The sequence below is a fragment of the Orcinus orca genome, chromosome 5 (genome assembly GCF_937001465.1).
Source record: "Orcinus orca chromosome 5, mOrcOrc1.1, whole genome shotgun sequence".
Taxonomy (NCBI): domain Eukaryota; kingdom Metazoa; phylum Chordata; class Mammalia; order Artiodactyla; family Delphinidae; genus Orcinus; species Orcinus orca.
In genome coordinates, this window is record NC_064563.1 from 34843139 (window position 1) to 34858543 (window position 15405).

Consider the following 15405-nt stretch of genomic DNA (forward strand, 5'->3'; position numbering starts at 1 on the left):
CACATCCACACTCTGGAATAGCTATCAACATTAAGCTATCAACATGTTTTCATAGAAACAACCTAAATGTCCATCGACAGATGAATGGATAAAGAAGATGTGGTACATATATACAATGGAATATTACTCAGCCATAAAAAAGAATGAAATAATGCCATTTGCAGCAACATGGATGGACCTAGAGATTATCATACTAAGTGAAGTGAGTCAGAAAGAGAAAGACAGATACCATATGGTATCACTTATACGTGGAATCTAAAATATGACACAAATGAATTTATCTACAGAACAGAAGCCGACTCACAGACATAGGGAACAGACTTGTGGTTGCCAAGGTGGAGGGGGCTGGGGAAGGAATGGGTTGGGAGTTTGGGGTTAGCAGATGCAAACTGTTATACATAGAACAGATAAACAACAAGGTCCCACTGTATAGCACAGGCAACTGTATTCAACATCCTATAATAAACCGTAAGGGAAAATAAAAATAAAAATTTGAATTTAAAAAAAAGAAAAAAAAATGAAAGTCCCCCATAAACTTGGTCCCCAGATATACCACTGTAAACAGAATAGTGTATATTCTTTCAAAAATAAACTAAAATATATTTTTAAAAATCATGTTTTCAAAGAATGACTTGTGACAAGGGAAAAGCTCCCTAGATAAGATTAGGTGAGAAAAGAGAGTAAATTGTATGAATGATATGAGCCCAGTTAACAGGATTTTCTCTGAGTTATAAGGTTACAATTAGTTTTTATGTATTTTCTTCTTTATATCCTCCAATTTTTCAACATTATCTAAAAGCAAATATGGAATGCTCTTGTGATCAACAAGGCTAAACTTCTACCCGCTTGCACAATAACACGACCCTGTCACACTTGTCTCACTTGCCATGGCACACCGTGGGTTTCGGGCACACCCACACTCAGGTCCAGCCTCCCTAAGCAGACATGGCTCAGACTGCCCTCCACTGGGTGCTAACACTAGGAGGAAACAAGCCCTAAGGAGCCCTTCAGATCCAGAAGCCCAAAGGTCCTGAGGCTCCGGTGGGGCTGGTCTCCCACAGTGAGGGCAAGGTTCCTTGGAACCCGGCTTTTCGTGTCATTCCCAGGAACACTCACTCACCCTTGGGGACAGGTGGGCAACAGTGGCAGGGATGCTGCCCTACAGAGGCAGGAGTGACGTACCATTATCTTGGCGATGCATTCTTCAGTGCTGTCTGCCGATTCACACTCTATTTCCCCGTCACTGCTCACACTCCACGTATCACACTTGGCCTTCTCCTGGTGGTGCACTGCACACCACTTCACCTTCTTGCATTCATCCTTTGAGGCGATCGGGCCTAGGACATAAGGAAGAGAACCAGAGATTAGAAGAGGCCCAGATGTTGCCTGCTGGTTATGCTACTGTCTTCATGAAAATGCTAGGATTTTTCAGCAATACACAAACAGATTCCATTCAAGGAATTAATCTCTTAGAAATCAAAGGTAATAACAGTCTCTTAGTTGGCTTCTTACCATTTAGATTTAACTTAAAATTGTTTCTTATGAGAAGTCAAGTTTCCTCCTGACCCCAAGGCACTCTATCACTTCAGGCTGGGTTTTTTTTTTTTCCCTCTTTGTTTAGAAATAGCACTTAACCATCTGAGCTGTTGTTATATATTTATTCATTATTTATTGTCTGTTCCCTGCAGGAGAACATAAGCTTGGCCAGGGCTAGGGTCATGCCTGTCTTGTTCTCCATGGCACCCTTAGTGCCTGCCTCATGGTCAGTACAATAAATGTTGGCTGAATAAATGGACACCAACCCAACTTTCAGACCCAGCTCAAGAGGCACTTCCTCAGGGAAGCCTTACCTCAATTCCGGGACCTGTCTTTGTTTGTTTTGCACTCTTCTAGAGCCATGATATTTTGTTCTGGGTTTTTGTTTTTGTTTTCCTTCTGCTGAGGAAATCTCTCATTTTTAATTGATCATTCAATGGAGTGACTATTCCTTCAACATTTGTCTTCCCCACTGGGCTGAAGGTTCCATGACAGCAGAATTTAATATATTTTTGACTCACCATTGTATGCCCAGCACGTTGCACAGTTTATAGATAAGTGGTCAATACATGTCTGTTGAATGAAGGTTCAAACACATCCCCAATGACCCAAGGAAATTCAGAAGCAGGATCGACCTGTCTAAAGCTCCAGCTTCACCATGGCACATGTTGACCATAGCATTGGCTTCAGATGTGCACATTTGTAGCAATTTCATTCTAGTTGACTTACTTCATGCCAGGCTAACTGGCTTCACAAAGTGGGTAGGGTAGCCTTGATTTATATAAGGGAAACAGTGCTGGTATCAATACAAATCATTTTAAGCATGAATTTCCTTTAATGCCCATTGGTGATGCCATTTAGCATTCATCTAACACTGGGCTGCACAGGCAGGGCAGACAAAGGATTGTTGGGACAGGTGTTCAATACCTGGAAAGACTCTATTGCTGGTGCACACCCTCACCAGTTTTCCAAGCTCCTAGAGCCACACGATCCTTCGCAAACACTTACGTGTATCTTCTCTTAGATTCCGGAGAGCGGTGACATACTCATATCCCAGGTAGAGCCAGGAGTCCATCTTAGGAGGAATCTTTAAAAACCCATTGGCAGAGTCCTTAAACAGCAGGTCCTTCCCATGAGGGGAGCTGAAGAGCTGGAAGCTTTCAGAGGTATCTCTGCCAAAATGTTCCTGTGTGTGGTAAAAACACAGATCTGAATGGCTACAGCAACAAGGGATGCTGCAAAATGGGACCGAAGAAAATTTTAAAACTCAGGAAACTAAATTAAAAAGTGAAATTTTCAAGATGCCAGGAGAGAGGGCAGTCGGATCTGTTCTTTCCCACCCAGCACCTTCTCCATTCACAGCCCTCTTGGGCCATATAACAAACACCCAATTTCACTGAATGTGTTTCTGTGCCTGTCTCCCTGGCTGGATGACAGCTCACTGAGTGCAAGAAACACATCTCCTTCAGAGGCTGACACTGTGTGGCTGCCTTGATGGACAGATGGACAGATGGGAGGGCCGGATAAGAGAAAGTTGGCTCAGTTCTGGTGTTCTGCTGCTCTAGGGAAGGAAAGCTGGCTGTGTGTGCAGCTCCCTTGCAGTCAGGCTGAAGGACCTTGGAAGAGAGATCATTTCCTTTCCAATGGGAGAGATATGGAATAGAGCAAGAAGGAGCAGCTTCATGTCACTGGTCCAGAACGTAAGGGTCTGACAGATGATAATGCAGGACTAGGCTCTGTGCAACTCCAAGAAGGCTTTGCTGGGTGCTTTCTTACAAGTGGATGGTGTGTGGCATGGTCCCCACTGTATCCTGAACACAGAAGGGCTTCTACAGTGGCAAGAAGGGAGTGCAGGAAAATGCCCCAAATCCAAGCAGGAACTGCTAAGCAGGAAAGAGGATGGGGATTCGATACCTGGGCCTGGTTAAGAAGCTCCCAGATCAAGTCCTCCTTGCCGCCCATGCTTCGTGCCACGACAGCGTGGGAAGGGACCCGGGCCAGGTGGCACCTCTCGTACTCGTCCACAGGCCCCCGGGTGTTGTCCCTGCAGAGCAGCTCATACTCGTCCCTGTCAGCCTCGTTAGGCAGGTTCTCTGGGGGAGGGAAGCCCACGTGAGCCGACGGCAGGCAGAGCGTGAGGTGTGGTGCCCCTTCCGCTCCCTTGCAAAACCCCACTGAATCATAAACTGTGTGAGCCGAGAAGCCTAGAGTAAACACTGAGCCAGAAGAAAACTGACTTGCTCAGGATCCCACAGCCAATTTACAGGTAAAGCTTCTGATGTCCCGTGCAGGGGTGACTGCCCACACCCCACAAGAGGTCTCATCTCAGCAGGCTGACTACAGGCCAAGGCTGGCCAGACCTCCTCCCAATCCTTTGCTATCGCAACACTGACCAGGAGGAAGGGTCCCAGTGTCTAGGAAGTTGAACGATAGGATGAAGCCCAGGAGTCCAGCCGGGGACCCCACAGACACACGCCTCTGCGCAGGTAAACACCCCAGCAGTGAGAAAGGAGGAACACACTATGCTCATGTCTGACTACTGAGCATGTAGAAGAAGGCAGGAAGAAAAGGAAGGCCTTCTGCTTGAAGGGACCTGCAGATGCTTCTCCTGTCACCTACCAAATACCGTGGTGTGCTTGACAAAGGCCACTTCCCCAGCATCCTCCATCAGACACCTGTGGGGAGGAGACACATTAGGAGGGTTCCTGCAGGGCTGGCCCTTCTCCTCAGGTTGAGGGTCTGACCACACTGTCCAGCCTTGGGGAAAGGGCAGGGCCTGGGGGAGGCCTCTACGAAGACCCACAGCTGAGGGGGCACCATGGGACACTGATATCCAGGGTACCATGGAGACAGGGGGGTGAGCTCACAGGAGCTGGAGGACCCTCACCATGTGCCCCAAAGCATCAAAAAGGCACTGAAGATGTTTCAATGAGAAAAGTGTTTTCAAACTTCTGGTGGAGGATAAAGGCATAGTGTCTCTTGAGGGAGGAAAGGTGCCCTTGGCTGGCTCTAAAACTTTAGAGTATAACCAAGGGAGGAGAGGGAGCAAGAAATCAGCCACATGAGCTGCCTGCACAGGGACAGTGAGAGGAGCCAGGAGAGAGGCCAGAGCCTTGAGCGGCCAGCGCTGCTGCAGTGGAGAGCAGAGGGCCCGCCACTGAAGAGCAGCATGGACACTAGGGCCGTGCCCGTCATTTCAGGCTCTGCCTAGTCCAGTGAGAGAACTCTGGGGAAACGGAAAGAGGAGCCCCAGGAGAGGGCTTCCTTGTCAATGTCACATGAAGAGAGTATGCACTGGCCCGGCCTGGCCTGGGGAGTCCCAGCTGTGTCACTAAGTCCCTGTGTCACTGAGGCGATTAGGCCCCCTGGTTGCCCCTTTGAAGACTGGGCTCTGCTGTGGGCCAGGGGAGATTTCCAGCCAAGGACATTGGACACTTAGGAGCCCGGATGGAGCAGAAGCCGGTCTCACTCACTTGAAGGCCCCTGAGTAGCCGAAGTACGGTTCATGGTTGGAGCAGGCGCACTTGTCCGTCCCTTTCCCCGCACACAGTTGGCACAGTTTGGGGAAGGCCGACTGATCCGCACAGGGGACGCAGCTGCCCGCGAAGAAACTGGCCGCTGCTGCTCAACACAGAGACACAGAAGCACAGGGCTTGAGCCAGCCTGGCCAGAGGCACTTACAGCTCCCAGCTTAGGCTCATGATGGGACAGAGAGACCCAGACAAAACCAGCACCCCCAGACCCAGTTTGCCTTTACAAGTGTTCACTCTTCAAGATTAAGGGTTTCCAAAAAGGGGCGAGTTTAACCCCTTTCCTCCCTCTTCCCTCCCCAAGAACCAGGCTTGTGCCAGCCACCCTCCAAGACCAGGTCACCGTCAGCCCCCCTCCCTGCCTTGTCAGACTGGAACAGCTCAGAGACAGGTCTCCTCTGGGATCCATGCGTGAGAAATGGAGGACCCGCCTGGAGAGGTGCACGCCAAGTTCATGGCCAGCAGATGGCCACCAGGGAAAGCTCCAGCAGAATGGGAAAAGCGTCAGCCACAGACAGGAAAGCACCCCAGGGAAGTGGACAGTGGGGCCCAGCAACCTTGGCCCTGACTGAAGCCCTCTGTTCCCTTCCCCCGACTCCTCAGGACAACCTCTGGTGGGGTGTCAGGAGCTCAGAGATAAAAGGACTTGTGACAGCCCCTAATGGCTGCTGGTGCAGCAGACCTGCCAGTTTAAAGCTGTTTAACCTCCCACCTCCACTCCCAGAGTCATCACATATCATCACCTGATCATGTCTGAGTGACGCCAGTGTGGCCCATGTGGGCATCTGAGGAAGAGATGCCTGCTGAGGGCACTCACCCTCCTGCCTGCTTACCTCTCTGAAGAGATTCATGTGGCTCAGGCAAGTCCCAGTAAAGTAAGCCCATGGGGATATTCCACCCAGCAGATCTGCCGAGGCCTGTGTGGCAGGACTTCTTGCCTTTGAGCTCTTTCAGACCGAACTCAGTGCCCTTCTTCACCACGGCCACAGCGTAATACTCCCTTTGCGGCTCTGCAAAGGGAGAGCGTGGATGAAAGACTCTCAAACTGGGCCCCAGGGAAGCACTGCTCATCACTACTGGGCTCCTGAGTAGGGAAGGGGAACCCCGAGGTAACGTTTATGTTGGGTTGGCTTCTAAAGAGGGAAGGATCAGAAAAACTTTCCTAGGCTTACATGGGAATGGAAGGACCACAGAGGAGACATTTGTAACAACCCTCCAGGCAAACCCAGGAGCAAGGAGCCACATGCACACATGCCCCAATGCTATTGCCTACCCAGGCCTTGCAGGGAGTATCTGCCTACAACTACCAAGCCAAGCTCCCCTGGAAACTGGAACAGAGGCCACAGTCCTGACTTTCTCTAAGTATTTCTGTCCCTCACACAGCCCCAGGGACAGTGGAGTTGCTCTCAGATGAGATGCAAAGCTGTCAGGGCTCCAAGTTTGTGCTCCTGTGTGGTCTCTCCCCTGCGTGTGGCACCTGTGGTTCTTGGAGAGCTGCTCTTTACACATTTAAACCCCAGTGGTGCAGCTCAGATTGCACACAGCCTGCCCAGGAGGTCAGTGTCCTGAGCACCAGTCCTCAACCAGCCCGAAGCTCCCAGAGGCCTTGGGTTGTGGCTGTGGTGGTTGATAGGGCCCCTCATTCCCCACTCACTGCCCCCTGGGGCAGGCTCTTCAGTAGCTAATCTCCATTACCTGCCTGAATGAGACAAGACTCAGCATCTACCAGGAGAGAACAAGGGCCACAAACACCTTCCTGGGTCCCCGGGGAGAACTTACTATCTTTCGGGCCATAGTACTCTGCCACTACAGGCTTCAGGTTGTAGGGCTTCAGGCCTGCCTCAAATACCAAACCACCATCCAACGTCACAGCATCTGCTTCATTATCCTGGAAGAGAACAGACCAGAGTCTGAGGAAGCCCTTACTTCTGAGCAAGGTCTATCTATAGTTGGGTGGTGCTCCTTGGATCTGGGGCCAGAAGAACACTCAGTTTGGCCAATAGCTAGCTGCACAACACCACAAGCTTCAGTTAACTCTACCTCCCTGGTGAGGGGATTTGGCCACCATATTCCTTAATTCCTGCAAAGAGAAAGAATGGATCGTTTTTCTGTTTTCCCTGGTGAGGAGTCCAGCTGCTGGCCCAGAAAACTATCGTGATTTTTCAAGACTGACCTAAATTACAGAGGCTTTACCAGCAGGCCTCTTGGGGGAAAGCTGCCCCCCAACACCAGACTGGGTGCACAGCCCATGCACCACAGGCTCTGAAGGGGCTGCAGTCAAGGACTCAGGTCCCTCTGCCTGGCCATGCTGTTACACATATTTACATTTCAAGTTCAGGTCCTTTCATTTGGTGACCTCTTTATTTTGGGCCTTCTGCTGAGATCTTCCTCAGATGCCTCTGTGGAGAATTCTCTATGGGGAAGGGGAGCCTTGAAGACATCCTTCTCCACTCTGATTCAGTACTCAGTACTTTTTCTTCCTGTCCTGGGTCCATATAACTGCAGGAGTCTTTTGTTCAGGGATGGGTGCTTTCTCTGGCTTTAACTTCTAGCCTATACTCTGAACTGAGTGTTAAATGCTAATTACTACTTCCATTATGGCTGATTGTTCATTTAATCAACTACACAGACACCATTGTCCAACTCAGCTCCATTTTACACATTAAAAAATAGAGGCCCAGAAACTTTAAGTCACCTCCCCAAGCCACATAGCTAGTAAGTCATGGAGCTGGGATTCGAATCCACGTAGTGTGGGTTTATTTCTCCCATTTACTGTTACTTGCTGGGTTTTTGGTTTTCATTTTTAGTTTTTGCTTCCACTAATTCTCATCTTTAAACCAGTAGTTCACTTGGTTCACTATAACCAATATTATAGATACCTTCCCACTAGGTCTAGAATTTATTTTCTCTTGAAGTGAGAAGCACCATCTTTTATATAGGCACTTCATAACATACTTTTATTGCTTTTTTTCTTGCTTCAAATATCTTTAATCAAAATGATTTTTCTTGAAGCCCTTGCTAGTACTCCATAAATAGTTCTTACTATTTATGGATTAAATTACAAGGCAGGGACTATAGCTCTATGATCTATGTCATGTTATAGATAAATAATAAGGTAATAGTATTTCTAAATGAAATAAAATAATAATGTAAGCCAAGACAGCTATTTGTCTAGCTGAAACTTTTCTTTCAATAGTTGGAATTGTTTTTATTATTTTATTGTAATTAAATAACAACATAAAATTTATCATTTAACCATTTTTAAGAGTACCTTTCAGTGCCATTAAATACATTCACAATGGTGAAGGACTCTTTTATTCCACAAATAGACTCCATATATGAAACAATCTTTATGGTTTTCTTGGTATCTCAAAAGGTAGGTGAAACCTCCAGAGACTGTCCCCACCCACCTCACACACCACAGAATAAAAATAAATGAGTAAACAAATAAGAGCTTATCCTACAGCAGTGAGGTTGGGGCTTTTTTGGCCCAGACACCAGGATCCTGGGCAGGAATCACTGGGGCCTCAGGGGCTCAGGAACCAAGGAGCCAAGGCCTAACTCATGGAGTCCACAAGAGCAACAGGGACTCTGAAGGGAAACTGAACCAGCAGGGAGGGGCAGGATTAAAGTCAAGCATGACTTCCCAGATGCAGATAAACAAACCCAAAAGAAGGTAAGCCACAATGCATGGGCATCAGCAGGAACAGCAGACTTGGGCTCTCAAGGGTTGTGGATGTTGGAATGGTCAGAAACAATGGAGAAGAGCTATATATGTGCTTTATTGGAGAAGAGCTATATATGTGCTTTATGCACAAAGTGAAGGCTACAATCACAGAGATAAGCATAGAAAGGAAATTATCAGGAATAAAAAAGAAAAGCTGTTTAAACTGGTACTTCTAGAAGCAAAAAATATAGTTGTTGAAATTAAAAAAAAGTGAATGAATGGGCAACAAGTTGATTAGACGTGTTTAAATTGAGAATTAGGAAACTGGAGGCTATATCTGAAGAATTCATCCCAGATGCTGCCAAAAAAGAGGTGCAGAGACTGAAACTATGAAAGAGGGATTAAAAGATATAGATGCTAGGTTAAGGAAGGCCTAACATGTTTTCTTGGAATCCTAGAATTAAAAAAAAAAAAAAAAAGGAACTAAAGAAAAGGCAGTATTTAAAGAGATAATGGCAGCAAATTTTCCAGAACTGGTGAAAAACATGATTCCACAGATCCAACATACTTTAAGCAAGATAAGTAACAAGATTTCTACAACTGGAAATATCATAGCGAATCTATGGAACATCACCAACCAAGGACATGAAATCTCAAAGTTTTCCAGAGAGATGATTGAGGGAATAATAGGATAATATCAGACTTCTCAACGACTACAGTGGAACTCAGGAGACAGTGGAATGGTATTTTTAAATAGTGTAAAAATATCAAACTAGAATTATACATTCAGCAAAATTACCATTCAAGAATAAGGGGGAGATTAAAGCATTTTCAGAGAAAACAAACAAGCAAGCAATGGAGAGAGTTTAACACCAAGATACTGACTCTAAAGTATCACCAAAAGAACACATTTCAAAAGGAAAACTTGTCCCAGAAGGATGGTCTGAAATATAAGAAGGGATAGTAGGGAGTTCCCTGGTGGTCTAGTGGTTGGGATTTAGTGTTTTCACTGCCGCGGCCTGGATTTGATCCCTGGTTGGGGAACTGAGATCTCGCAAGCCACGTAGCTCAGCCAAAAATTTTTTTAAAACTTAAAAAAAATAAAAAGAGAAGGAATGGTAAACAGATGAAATGGCAAAAATGTAAACAAGTCCAAATTTCTCTCTCTGCCTCTCTCTCTCTCCGTCTCCTTCCCTCTTTCTGAACTTTTGGGTGCATACACAAACTTACACATGCACACACTCACACACACACACATATATAAATATATATTTATATAGTATTTTATGTATACTGCCAACAAATACATGAAGTATCTACATTCCAGGGTTAAAACAAGATAGACATAAAATATCAAATAGTAATATCTACACAGGGAAGAGCAAAGTCTGAGCTACTACATTCCAGAGTTCTTTTGCTGTTTCAGAAGGACATAACGGTCAAGATTATTTTACTATTAACATTTTGTTAAGCTAAAATTGTACAGTAAAAATTTAAGGGAAGTCATTAAAATATATAAATTGTTTAAATTTACTTTCAGTAGGGGGAAAGGTGGAATAAAGGGAAAACAATCCAAATGAACACACATGTACGAACTCCATTTTTAAAAATCAGAAAAGGAAAAATCAGAAATCAGAGGGAAAGCAGGACTAAGAGAAATCAAAAAGTAAATGGCAGAAATAAGCACAAATTTATCAATAATAAAAATAATAATTTGGGCTTCCCAGGTGCCTCAGTGGTTAAGAATCCACCTGCCAATGCAGGGGACACGGGTTCGAGCCCTGGTCTGGGAAGATCCCACATGCCGCGGAGCAACTAAGCCCACGCGCCACAACTGCTGAGCCTGCACTCTAGAGCCCGCGAGCCACAACTACTGAGGCCGCGTGCCACAACTACTGAAGCTCACGTGCCTAGAGCCTGTGCTCCTCAACAAGAGAAGCCACCTCAGTGAGAAGCCCATGCACCACAACGAAGAGTAGCCCCTGCTCGCCAAAACTAGAGAGAGCCTGTGCGCAGCAACGAAGACCCAATGAGGCCAACAAAGAAAATAAATAAATAAATAAATTTATTTATTAAAAAAAATAATTTATTAACGGTCTAAATTTACCACATAAAATAAATAAGATTGTCAGATTTCATTAATAAACAAAATCCAGCAATATACAAATTTCAAAAGACACACCTGAAAGATCAGCACACAGAAAGTTGAAAATAAAGGAATGGAAAGAGATATAGGAAGAGGATACTAACCAAAAGAAAGTTGATGTAGTATGTATGCTAATATCAGAAAAATAGAGTTTAGTTAAGAAGTACTGCCAGAGATAGTGATTTTTTCATAATAATAAAATATCAAATTCACCAAGAATGATATGGGTTATGCTCTCATACACTGCTGGTGAGAGTGGAAATTGGAATAACCACATTGGATTTGCTTAAAAACCAAATACATTTGGCATCGTCTTCAAAGTCAAATACTCACATATCCCATGGCACAGAAACTCTGCTCCTACATATATATTAAAGAGAAACTAGTAATTCTTGTGTCCCAGGAGATTTGTATAAAAGTATTCCACAAACACTGATTAGAATAACAAAAAACTGGAAAAAATCCAAATGTCTTATGACCAGAAAAGAAAACATAAATTGTGGTATACTAACACAATGGACTTTTGTAGAGCTCTGAAAATGAATGAACAATAGCTATATTCAACAACATGTGTGAAAACTTAGCATAATATTGAGGAGGGAAAAGCAAGTATGAGAAGACAACACATAGCGATGGCATGTTTATAAAATATTTTAAGAAGCAAAACTGTACAATCATCCACACATACCTATATGTCTTAAATTAAAATAAAAGGCAAGAAAGTTTTAGGATTCTGTTTGCACTGGATGGGGAAACACACACTAGTTGTAAGTAGGGCCAGTGGCTTACACTACCCCAAGTGGTGTTGTTCCCATAGAATCCAATGCTGCCACACAGTAGCCCTAGAAATAAGCTATTGGCAGTGATGAAGTTTTGAGAACCTCTGGTGGGTTTGTGGATAATATTATTTTATATTATTAACATATTTAAAAACAAAGAGGGGTATGCATACACCAAAGCTAAAATTATGTCATAAATCAAGAGTTATAATTAATCCGTGATAGTAACTGAGGTTCAATAAACACACACACACACACACACACACACACGCACACACACACACACACAACAGACCAGTTGTTTATACCAAATCACTGATTCCTTGAGTTAATCATGCTCCATCTGGCTGAGTCTACCTCTCCCACCTCATTCCTCCTTCCAGTCTCCTGCTTGCTCTGCTCCAGTCACCCTACCTTCCCTACAGAAACTCAAACAAGCCCAGCTCTCCTCTGTCTCAGGCCCTTTGCACATGCTATGGTTCACTACCTGGTGTATTCTACCATAGCTTTTGGCAGGCTTACCCATGCTCATCCCTGGGGTCTCAGGTTCATTGCTCCCTCTCAGAGAGATTGTCCCTGACACCCAGGCCAAAGCAGGTTTCCTCTGAAAGTTCTGTTTCTTTCCCTCCATTGTACATGACACAATTTGAAATTTCACATCTACTTGTTTTCATGTCTTTCTTCTCTCCTGACTAGACTGTAAACTCCTCAAAAGTAAGGAGCATGTGTGTTTAAATTCACTACTGCAGCCCCATTGCCCAGCACAGGGTCTGACACACGTTCAAATGTGCAGGAACAATGTTAAAGGAGCGAAGAGTATTTTGGAAAACCTAGAAGACAAAAGGATCAGCTATCAACTGCAATCATGACTATGTATTCCTCTTCCCTGTGTGTACCATTCATCTACTTCTTGTGATGCATCAGGAACCTCCAAAATAGTGTTACATGGTCATTCTGATAGCATGTATTCTTGTTTTCTTCTCTGAGTTCAGAGAATTTGGTGGCTCAAAAGAGTCCCCTTTCAGAACATGTTAGATTTTGCTTTAAGACTCATTAAAGGTGACTGCTCGTATTTCCATTTCTAAAGTGATTTTACTAGCACTAGGGGCTGACTGCCCCACACAGCAGGCTCCTACCTGTGAGTACAGAATGATTCCAAAACAACAGGAGAAAGAGAAAGTATGGATTTTCTTCTACTCTCCTTTAGGCAGCCACGACTTACCACGATGGCCTTGATGCAATCGATGTAGGAGGTCTTCTTCACACAGGAGACAAAAGGACCAGTATCAGCGAGGACTTTATTCATATTTTCACGGAAACTGGAGCACTTAGTGGCCTCATGACTTGAAACGGTGCACCACCTAACAGTTTTCTCTGAGACAGCCAGACACAGCCCTAGGGGAGAGAGGTCAGAGGTCCCTGTGCCAGTGGGAGAGACAGCAGCACCCTCTGGAGGGTCGTGAAGTCTACTTCCCCTCCATCATGTCCACTCCCACTCCTGTCCGTGAACAACAAGGGACAGAGTTTCCACTGCATTCTGAGTCTGGGGACGAGTGACAGGCACCCTAATGTCCTCTTAGTTTCCCACTGACCAGACTGTGCTGGCCAGAGGGATGCCGACTTGACTATCACCTCTCAATTGGAGACAATAAGCTGCTCCTCTGTGTTCTCTGAGCCTCCTTCATTCACCTCATGACCCGTGGCCTGCCATGGAATACAAGCTTCAGTATACACAGGGGATTTTCAGCTACGTCAAGGTGTTGGCTCAATGCTACAACTCTGGGAAGCCAGCAGGGAAGGAATTACATCATCCAGTAATTACTATCTTTTAGAGATGAGGGAACTGGGCTCAGAGAGTGATGCTTTACCCTAGGTTACCCAGCCTGTTAGTAGCTGAGACTGGCCTAGAAATCAGGTCTCCAGACTTTGGTCTCTGCCCAGGGAACAAAAGAAGATAACATTCTGAGTTGTTTTCCATGTGCTTGGCCAGTACATAGGGCTACATGATTGATGAGGCAATAAATTTGCCTGTGATGCTCATCTGTCATCCTCTGTTCCAAGAATAACTAGAAACTCCACATTCAATGTTTCTCTCTGTTTCCAATGACCCCTCCCTCAATTTTACCATTAGGCTTTTTGGCTGCCACTATGAGAAGCTAAAGCCAGCCATGTCTGTGGCAATTAATCCATGGGGTTGCAGATGTGTTGTCCCCATGATATGAGCACTTGGCACTGTCCGCAAAGCCCTCTGTCATCTCCACTCTGTGGATCAACAGCACAGGGCTGGCTCAAGGAAGCGGATGAATATTCACAATGCACAAAGCAAGAGAGGGGGAGGGAACAGTTCTCCAGGATGGAAAAAGAGGGGCCACAGGAAGCCTGTCCCCCAACCACCCTTTATTCCACCTCTGCCCATGGGATATCAAAGGAGGCAACAAGGAGTCAGTGGCAGACTCTCCCAAAAACCACTCCTCCAGGCCCTCCCCAAACTGCCCCTCCTGAGATCCCAAAGGCAGGAATTTGTCCTCAGTCATGCATTTACCTTCCACAGCCCTGTGAGATTCTCTGAGGTTAGGATTGGGGGCTGGGCGGGTAGGCAAAGGCAAGTAAGGTGGGTCGACTCTCAAGGGTTAACTTTTTCAGGAAAGACAAGTAGCTAAACACAGAAGGCTCCAAAGGTATTATAGATGCACCATGACTGGCCAGCAAAAGTTAGAGGACAAAGGGGGCCTAACAGTGACAGGCTTCGAAGCACAGATGTGTGCAGCAAAGTCCACTCCACTAGTGCCTCGATCCACAGCCTCATTTACTCTCACGGGACCTTTCCAGGCCAGGCTGTACTACCTCCCTCACCGCTGGGGACGCAAAAAGTTTGGCTTCAAATCCCATGCTCCAAACCCTTCAACTGCCCTGCCTCATTAGTGGGGCATGGTCAGCACCAAGGGCACCCATGGGACATCAGACTATCAGTGGAGGTGGGACCAGATCTGGGGAGGCCTTGAATGCCATCCTAAGCAGTTTGGACTTGATTGAGACCGCAGCAAAGGGATTTGATAAACCGTGATGGAAGTGCTCTAATTTATTGTGTTCCGCTACTACAAGGTTTTCTGGACAGGAGGAGGAAGCAAGGAGGGGGTGAAAATGTGGCAGAGGCACAGGCAGGACCAGAAGGTGCGCACAAGCGCAGAGCTGTCCCTGAGGCAGTGATGAAGCAGATGCAAGGGTGCAGCGGGGAGAAGCGAAGGAAAGGTCCGGGCTTCCAGTTCCAACGCGGAGCCCAGGGATGGTGTGGCGGGCTCCGGTATTCATGGGGCGCCCGGGCCGGCGACTCTGCGGGCCTTCCCAGCGACCGCACTCACCCAGGACCGCGCAGGCTAGCAGAGCGCAGACGGCGAGCCTCATCCTCCCGGGTCTGCGAAGCGGAGTGCCGAGCACAGACGGACCGGCTTCTGGGCCACCTCCCTGCACCCCGCGCCCCTTTATCACCCGCGGGGCTGGCCAAGCACAATCTTTGACCCCCTTTGTTTGTGCAGTCCGCTTGCCCAATCGCCCCTCAGCCCTCCCCCTTCATTCCTCGCTCAGGCTGATCACCTCATTTCCTGACCTCTGGGACAGACCCGTGGGTGGAATCCAACACAAAAATGCTGACTGGAAGGGAATTAAAGAAAAATCACCCCGTTGTTAACGCGCGCTTGCCCTGTGCCAGGAGCAGAGTTGCAGTGGAAAGAGGCGGGGGTAGCTCTGCTT

At 46.4% G+C, this 15405-nt stretch overlaps 1 protein-coding gene across 1 annotated transcript in view; it reads right to left on the bottom strand.

The window, feature by feature from the left end:
- The window catches only part of TF (transferrin), a 31603-nt gene extending 16427 nt beyond the window's left edge, over window positions 1-15176 (bottom strand). The window contains exons 1-9 of the mRNA XM_012536424.3: window positions 15018-15176; window positions 12881-13053; window positions 6846-6954; window positions 5900-6076; window positions 5010-5157; window positions 4156-4211; window positions 3451-3629; window positions 2545-2722; window positions 1183-1337 (exon numbers count right to left, since the gene is read on the bottom strand). Of these exons, the coding sequence (XP_012391878.1) occupies window positions 1183-1337; window positions 2545-2722; window positions 3451-3629; window positions 4156-4211; window positions 5010-5157; window positions 5900-6076; window positions 6846-6954; window positions 12881-13053; window positions 15018-15060 (1218 nt within the window). The 5' untranslated portion in view covers window positions 15061-15176. The remainder of the gene's footprint in view (window positions 1-1182; window positions 1338-2544; window positions 2723-3450; window positions 3630-4155; window positions 4212-5009; window positions 5158-5899; window positions 6077-6845; window positions 6955-12880; window positions 13054-15017) is intronic.
- Window positions 15177-15405: the final 229 nt, after the last annotated feature.